The 8746-nt window shown below is 47.0% G+C and overlaps 1 protein-coding gene across 2 annotated transcripts in view; it reads right to left on the bottom strand.

The window, feature by feature from the left end:
• Nucleotides 1-217: 217 nt before the first annotated feature.
• LOC308200401 (uncharacterized protein) overlaps nucleotides 218-8746 on the bottom strand; it is a 32873-nt gene continuing 24344 nt past the window's right edge. For both annotated transcript variants that reach the window (XM_080606115.1, XM_080606116.1), the window contains 2 exons: nucleotides 1602-1966; nucleotides 218-466 (listed from right to left, as the gene is read on the bottom strand). In XM_080606115.1, the coding sequence (XP_080462241.1) occupies nucleotides 374-466; nucleotides 1602-1966 (458 nt within the window). In that variant the 3' untranslated portion in view covers nucleotides 218-373. The remainder of the gene's footprint in view (nucleotides 467-1601; nucleotides 1967-8746) is intronic.

Genomic DNA, 8746 nt, shown 5'->3' with positions numbered 1-8746 from the left:
GATGTGAAACTAACTCACATTAGTGGTGCTCCCACGGACCATCTCTTGGCCTATGGGGCATGAAAATTCAATCCCACATTTAGAATATTTCTTTTTTCTTTTTTAAAATCATTTCATGGCAGCAACACATCTTCCATCATGAACAGCTATTTGCTCTCCATCATCACCGAGGAATTAGTAGGGAGCTGTTATTTCACAAAGCCAAGAGACAAGGGTCTTCAAATATGGCATATCTTTATTTTTTAATAGTATGGGCACTCACAAAAAAGACATAATGGACAGCCCTACTGCATTCCTGGAGTGACCATAGCACTCAGTATCAGGGTACCAGCCCCCCTATGGCTACGACCCACAATGCCACCTCTCCGCCATCTCATATCATCTCTCCCTCTTTTACCAAGTCCTCCTCCTCCAGTTGAATGGTGTTCCTCTGCTTTAGCCACATGCTCCTCTTCTTCTCTTTGAGCTGAAAAGTCAAGAGTAAACACATGAACACCAGAAAAGTCACTGGAAAGCATGCTGCTGGTACTTAAATTAAAGGTCCCTATTCACAGTCTGATTTAAGGGATTGTTTCAGCATGTGCTTAGGTCCAGCTGATTCCACAAGGCAAAAAGACTAACTCAAACACACACTGAGGCACCCATCCTGAGTGAAGCGACTTGCCCAAACCAAGAGATAAATTAAAGGAAGACATCCTCCAGAAAAGATGTGCACTCAAGACAGCTCTGAGGCCCAGGAAACAGCGACGGCAGCAAGCTGACCCTACAAACCCCCAACGAAATCAGAGACTGTGGAGATGAGATCCAGATTTTCCTGTGTGCAGTCCTGTGAGCTGAAGGTGGATACTCAGCGGTGCTGCAAGCAGCCAGCTTTTCATACGAGCTCCACACATGGGAACAAACATGTCCAAAGGCCTCACACCCAACGACGAGATGCTGGGTGCCGAACACATCTGAAAATCTGGCTCTCAGAGCGGGCACTGAGCCCTGGCAAATCTGACTCCCAGCCCTGCTGAAAATCTGTCACCACATCGTCAATGTTAAAAGACAGGTTTTTCAAATGGGAAAAGTGCATTTATCACCCTCCGCAAACTCACGAACAACACAAGGCATAATTGCTCAAATGTCAAATAAAAATTCTCGGCTGAGTAAACACCACGCGTGGACCTTTTTTGATCCCCAAATATGAATGCTTTAGAACAGGATGAGCATGTGGCCAGCGGGGCTGTAATGGAGAGTGCTTTGTATCCTTAACTATACCAGGCGTGATAAAGTGCCCGCTATCATGAAAAAAAAGCTCATCTGAAAGACAGAGGGAAACCAGATGGGAAAAGAGCACAAACTCTCGGCAGGGATTTTAAGGATTTTTGCCTTTTTTTTTTTTTTTGATTGCTTCCAATTTTTCCAAAATAAAGCTCTCTCCCATAGCTCAAAGCTAAGCAGGAATATAGTCCCTTCCACCTGAGGCACTCGGAGGGCAAGGCTAAAGGCCAGATGTCACTTTGGCTCCAGAGCTGTAGCGCCCTGTACCATCAGGTGTGCGTGAGCCTAACCCAGGGAGCCTAACCCCAGTGGGCACCCGAAGCTGCCGGGGTCTCTACCTCAGCTATTGCTGATTGCAACACCTTGGTTACTTCTGCTTTCGCTATTTTTTCTGCTGCTCGGGCAAATGCTTCAGCGACTCTTTCCGCCTCTGGGTTTTCTGATGCTTCCACCGCTGCTCTGTCAGGGTTGACCAGGTTTCCACCGGGACTTCCCTTTGGACTTTCCATCTCCCCTCTTACTGCTGCTGCTTTTAAGGCATCCACCTCTGCTCGTGATGCTGTTGCATCTTTCTGTGCTGCTTCTGGTGCTGTGACAGCCAGCGCCTCCATGTCCCCTGCAAGGTCCCCAGTGGCCAGGGCAGCAGGAGGCCCCATCCCAGGGGACGGCACAGGCACGTGGAGTCGGAGAGCTGCCCGGGATTCTGTCGGTAGAAATGCAGAGAGTGAAGCAGCACAGCTATAAACAAGTGCTTTGCTTAGAACCATTACAAGGGGAGCAGTGGCAGGACCTGGAGCCGAAGGAGCCACCTGGGGCTGCCTTTCAACAACCTGGCCTTTCCGTGCAGACACTGAGCAAGAGCCTGGGACCCGGCGCACTCACTGGGTAGCACAGATGCGACTCTTGCGTCCCAGCCTCGTGCTCTCCTGTGGGTGGCAGCCACTTCTGTGGCCTGAACCAAGGCCGAGGACACAACTGTACACCAAAACATCTCCAGCGCTTCATATTGGGTGGTTTGTGTAGCAATCATAGACAAAGAGGAGAATGAAGGGAAAGCTGGCTGTTTCCCAAGAGATGTTTGCTTAATATCCCAGAAAAAAAAATGTTTTCTCTACCAGAGAAAACAGAGCACAAATTCCAGAGAACATACAATTCAAATGTGTTTTTTCCAAACTGTCATACCCTCATGAACCTTCTGTGAGAAGAATCCAAAGGGCAACCCCACAAGCAGGAAATAGCAGGCTCAAGTTAGTCAGACATGGTGCACCTCCTCCCAAATTTCTGCCAATGCATCTCACTTCTGACCCGTAACATCCTTACTGGCTCCATGCCAGGCTGTTCTGCTTCAGAATCTCTGCTGTGACTGAGTCTTAAATTGGAAGGTTTGTCCCAATACCATGGGACGACCATCAGCTCAGACAGGTGAAATTTTGACTATCAAATACACAAGGGACATTGGTAGAGGAGATCCATACCCTTGTCTGATACATTTATCAGTCAACTTTTGTATTAGAGAGATCCCCTGACAAATACAACCCTGCTGTCAAGCCTAAAGACAGGCAGGAGTGATGTTAACAAGTAGTTATCACAGCAGACTTTGAGGATTCATACCACAGGTGCTGCTCCTCCTTAGCAATGCCTACTCCAGCCCAGAAGAACAAGCCTAAGAAGTAATACCAGGTAGAATAAGTTTTAATAATTCAGAGCATGAGATGAGGAGTCAGAAATAGCCATCAGGCTCATCCATACCCACCAGTTTGGGCAAAGACCCACCATTTGATTCATTCCCTTGTGTTCTGTCCCTTCTCTCACATGGAGACCAGCACAGGCACCAGGGCAGCAGACCACCAGTTTTTGGGCATGCAATTACACAGCACTATAAAAGGATTCCTGCAGCATGGAGGCACTTGCATGCCCACTGTAAGCCTGCCAGCACAACACGGGGGCTTGGCACAGCTCCCCAGCCCCCTGCACACCTCCATGGGCAGTCCCGAGCAAGGCACGAGTAACGCTCATCAGATGTGCTGAGCAAGTGGGAGCTGCGGGAGGTCCTGATGCGAGCACATGGCGGGTACCAGCTGTTCCCCGCTCACATGTGCTCCACAAACCCCTACCAGGGAACTGGGGCAGGCCTAATGAAATCGTGATGACACCACTCTTCCATGCCGTTCAGCATCAGCAACTGAAAAAGAGGAGGAGAAATAAGGGGAGAAGCTGGGGAAGGACAGGATGGAATAAACAGGAGGTGCAGGGGCAGGAAGAAGGGGGAAATGGGAAAGAAAAAAAGGGGGAAAAGAGGAGTGGGAATAGATAGGTAGAGAGGAAAAACTGGAGAAGAGGAAAGCAGCTGCAGGTCACCAGTGCCAAGAAAAGGAGTTGCATCCAGCTAGACTTGAGCAAAAGATCAGGGCCGAAAGCCACCCGCAGGAGCCCGCCCCGCACACCTACATCCTTGTGGACACAAGTCAGTCACTCGCCCGTGCCACTGAACAAGCTACCTGCATATCTGCTTCATTAAATAGTAACCCTGTAGGTCTGCTGACAAGAACATACTTCTCTCTCCTCTGGTAATTAGCCCTGAAGGCTGGTCACGCTCACTGGCCATGAAACGCTGCAACAAGCGGCCTTTTCATGCCGCCAGCTTTACCTTTGTCCCTGCCTGTTCCCATCAGCCAGGGGCAGGCAGGCAGGCATGGTGCCCGCCCGACACCGCGCTCCTCGGCCCCCTTCATGCTCTCCCCCCGCAGGCGTCTCTCAACAGGACAGAAATGAGCTGGCTGGGATGGTTGGATGACATCTGCAGGGACCAGGAACCTCTTCCTTTTTTTGCTCGGGAAAAACAAGGCCAGCTCCGGCAGTGGCGATTCGCTGCCAGCCAGCTTGAGACAGCTGCAATTCGATCTGCTGGGAAGAGGAAGGGTCTTACGAGGCTCCAGAGATGCTGGAGAGGAAGCACGGGGCTTTGTGTAAGGAGCTGGACAGGAACTGAAGGCTCTGCTTGTCTGCATAAGGCTGGGCACAAAGTTTGCTCTGCTGAGCAGCTTTCTCTCATTTGCACCTCGAGAAGGGGGCTTTGCTACCTACTGCATGTGCCAGCCGTGACAAGGCTCTGGTCCCGGTTAGTGATCGTATCATAAGAGCAATAAAAGAACAAAATCTGCTTCAACGAAAGTAAAACACCTCCAAAAGTTCCTGAAATGTGGGCTGAGTTAAGCTAAAGCTGACCCGGACCCACAGCGTAAGGGATTAAAATGCTATTTTGAAAATTACTCGCCTTGTCAGAAAACAAAGGCACAGGTTAGCAACACTCACCCCCATCAAAGACGGTATGGCCCCAAAACAAAGTATGCATAGCCCAAAGCTCTAGCTTTATGATCGCGTTTCCCCTCCAAGATATTTTGGAGACAAATTCCAGGCACCTCAGCAGGCAGACCAGCACAAAGATTAAAAGCAAAAGTATTCCCAGGGACTCTGGGCAGCCCGGTCCAGCAGTGAGACCACAGACCTTGGAATAAACCTTCAGCTCTGCTCAGACTTGAGATACGACCGCAAGTAAGTCACTCCAGCCTGGATCCCTCATCTGCAATGCTCTGCTCTGGCCATGGCTGAGAATTAGCAAAGGTTACTCCTTATTTTCTGCTCTCTGAGGTCTGGGCACTGTAAGGTTGGTCTTTCCAGAAGCTTGCTGCCTGCACAGGTTTTGTATGTGTACATATTAGCATTTCAATCCACATTTGCATGGGGACTGATCTAACCTCATAACCGCCAGTTTAACCTCCTAAATTGCCTCTGAAACACCAGGAGATTACCCTGCTGCCCCCTCCCCAGGAGGGCAGTCCGGCAGGCTCGCGGATCAAGCCACCACTCAGCTGCACCACCTCGCCCAGGCCCAGCACCTCCCTGTCCGAGCACTGCGACACGAGGTCTGCGTTCCCAACCTGAGCACTCGCACACCCCGCTCAGGATCGTGCACTTTAGGTGCCTCCCCTTTGCTGAACAAACCCTGCTTCCTCCCATCAGGGCTCTGCTTTCTGCTCCGCGGCAATTTCCTTCACTCGGGGAAGCAGCTTGCAAGGCCCCTCGTTAAAAATCTCTCCCACCACTTGGCAGTTGTGTAGTTTGCCCCCAGCCCATTTGTTTATGTCTGACTAATGTTCATTGCCTCAAAATGAGTTTGAAGCTAATGCTGTGTCTCCCAATTAAACGTTTGATGGAATGACATCAAAACCAAAACAGACAGAAAAAATGATTTCCCTTTGATAGGTTGACCACGTTGTACAGAACTTGCTATTAGAAGGCTCCGGTTGCTTAGAATTTTGCCAGACTTTAATCTTTTGAATTAAAGCTTTCCATGCGGGTTGTCTGCCCCAGCTGGAATTTAGGGTGAAAATTTCAGCTAATGCAGTTCAACCACTAGAGGAAAACTTTTTACCCAAGTTAAAAAAAAAACAAAACTGATATCTCTTATAAGCATTTGGTCAAACAGCCTCAGCACTACAGTTCGCAGCACTGATTTAAAATTTGGCAGGAACGTCACAACAGTGCCGGGGAATAATGTTCTTACAGCATTTAGGGGAGTGACACACCTTTGGCCAAACCGTGAGCCCTGAAAAATCACCGGTTGCACATGCTCCATAGCGATTTGCGATAGTTTGGCAGCTAAAATATTTTTCAAAGTCCTGACTTCATAACCTGAATGTTCTTTTTGTGCAGTTTTGGTGTTCTTTAATGTAATCCATAAAAATAGCCAGTGACCTTTAGTGACATCCAACAGGCTCCTGATTTCCTTCCATGGTTTGAAGACTTAAACAATAGCCCCAAAGAAATGACTCATTACTACACACACATGTACTCAGTGCCTGGGAAACTGCTGGCTGCCGGTGAGCAGGAACAAGAAGGAGATTCGCACAGCTCCAAAGCGTGGCGGGCTCAAGCAATTCGGGGATTCACGCATACAAGGCCTAAGATACAGCCAGCAATTTCCCCCCAGCCACTGCTCCAGGCACCAAGCAGGGAGGGGATGTCCACAAGTTTTGGGTGAAAGACAATTGTGGAAAGATCATTCTGGGTTGCCAGGAGACTTGGTGGCTACTCTCAGCATAACGCTTACCATCACTGAGCCTCCCGACTTCTTAGCACAGGCTGCTAAAGCTTTCAGTGGAGTGGAGTGGAGGATCTGTGTTCCCAAAACAGCATATTCCTATAGGCAGAAGTATTCGAGTACCCTCATTCTTAAAGGGGGAGGAAAACTTCATAATTCTATTAGCCAACATTCACTTGATACCAGCTTTTAACACGTGTCCTTGTAACCTCAGCCAGAAAGAAACCTTCAACAGCTCAGCTGGTGGAACTGTTGCCTGTAGACCACAAGCAACATGCTTGAAATCTGCAGGTTTGTGAATAAATCAGGATTCTGGAAGTGGGGTCAACCTCCTGGCTGACAGTCACAATATGACAACTGCCAGCGTTCAGGGAAAGCGGACAGTTTGCAAGTGAGTTATGCTGTCGCTCTGAAATCCATGTCTCCTAAAAACTTCTATATAGCTGCCAAAGCTGCTATTTACCCAACATAGCCATAGCACTTGGGTCATTAAACAATACTGATGGCAGTGCCCGGAGAACTCCAAGCACCTATTGTAGTATCACTGAATTCCTCCTTTGATCACCATGGTCAGAAATACCTGATTTTTATCACTCTTTAATTGCTCCCAATCAACTTTAAGAAGTTACCACAATGCTCATGGTAGAACCTTTGTCAGGCCAGGGTAATCATTGACAAAAGCAGAACAGCAGATCTCACTACCTCAGCACTGTCAGTCAGATGTGACCTTCTGCATGGACTCACTACCCCAGGGACAGGGCTTCAGCTTCCACATTGAAGATCGTTCTGCCCGTGTCAGAGCAAGAAAGGCTGTAAATGTAAAAGCCACTTTCTGGGTTTCCCACAAGAGCCTGCAGAAATTGAAAGGGAAGACAATTTGAAGCATATTTGAGTCAGTTCTGGGGGATGCACACTCTTAAGTACACAGTAGGAGCTTTCAGGTTTATATTTTCTTACTAGGTCATTCAAAAGAAACAAATTTTTCCCACACCTAAGACACAGAAAGACTACCTCATAAAATTCATCCACCCTTTGTATGTCCCAAACAATGCTTACAAGTAATCCAGCAACATTTTACAGGAGCTGTTAGGACCTAGAGATACCAATACTTACTTTTTTTCCCCTCGAAGATGTAATTGACAAGTATCTAACTAAGCCCTGAGCAGCTGCTCGCTAAGTATCCAAAGCTTCTGTTTTAGACCTGAAGGGCTCAATGCCTCACAGTTTGCCTAAGCCTTCTGGCCATCCTACTTTGTCTGAAATACCATCTCTACCTGTAGGCCTTGTCCAGCAGTAAGCAGAGATGCACGTTGTCTGATTCTAATATTTGTCAGTTAAAGGGAAATGAAAACCCAGCGCTTTAATGAATGCTTCCAAAATCAAAATGGTCAAAAGAGAAATTTGGATGAAGTTTATAAATGAAGTTTATAAATTTAGAAATTATAGAATTTAATATTATTTTTACAAATGCCTGTTTTTTTTTTTTTTATATGATGTGTGTCTCTCAAGAGGCTTGAGAACTCATAAGAAATTCTCTTGAGCCAAAACCATTGGAAGTGAGCTTTAGGACCAACACCGCGTTGTCTTCGCTGGGAAAGGGAGACATCAGCGCCCACAACAGCTTGATTTAGAGAAGACAAAAAAGGTTACCCTTGTTTTTGGGTGCATTCTGTAAAACTAGTGATAACTCAGTTGCAACATACTTAAGAAATCACACTGAGCAGCTGAGAAGTCACTTCTGAGCAGAGAGATCAAATCTGCAATGACCATCTCAAGAGGGAGCATTTTTAGGTAATCAAAAATAACTTTATTACCTGCTTAATGCCCTAGCTTGTAAGTAGTCAAACTCTAGTAGTAATACTACTACTAAATATAACAACCCATCTAATCCAACTCTTTATTTTGTAGTTATAACCCTGCCTTCAAATTAAGAATTTCTCTTTATTACCTAATTAGTGACATACACTGTGAAATTTTGGACAGGCACTGAAGCACCAGGCATTAGCTAGAAGCAACACGGTAGATCTGATGGGCAGCAGTAAGGTGCATCTGCCAACTTAGGTAACTTTCTAAAAGGTTAAATGATAACTGGACTTTACAAGACTTGTACATTTCTGAGGACTGCGGAAAAAAAGGCAAATTCACACACAGGTAACTGAAGTACTTCCATTAGGCAGGTTGGTGTTAGCAACCTAGGAAAGGTGAAGCAAAGACCAAAGTGTATTCATTCAACCTTAAGTAGCAGCTGTGTATCTGTTTTCCTTCCTCTCATATGTGCACACATCCACGTCCCTCAGTTGCAGATCACAGACCTATTAGTCCACTTACTTCATCTTGTACAGTTTATTAAATCATAAGGACTTCCATTCTCTGGTGCATTTG

The sequence above is a fragment of the Anser brachyrhynchus genome (assembly GCF_964034855.1).
Source record: "Anser brachyrhynchus genome assembly, chromosome: 10".
NCBI classification, from domain to species: Eukaryota; Metazoa; Chordata; class Aves; order Anseriformes; family Anatidae; genus Anser; species Anser brachyrhynchus.
The sequence above is the reverse complement of the archived record's forward strand: the minus strand, read 5'-3'. Positions and strand labels throughout refer to the sequence as shown.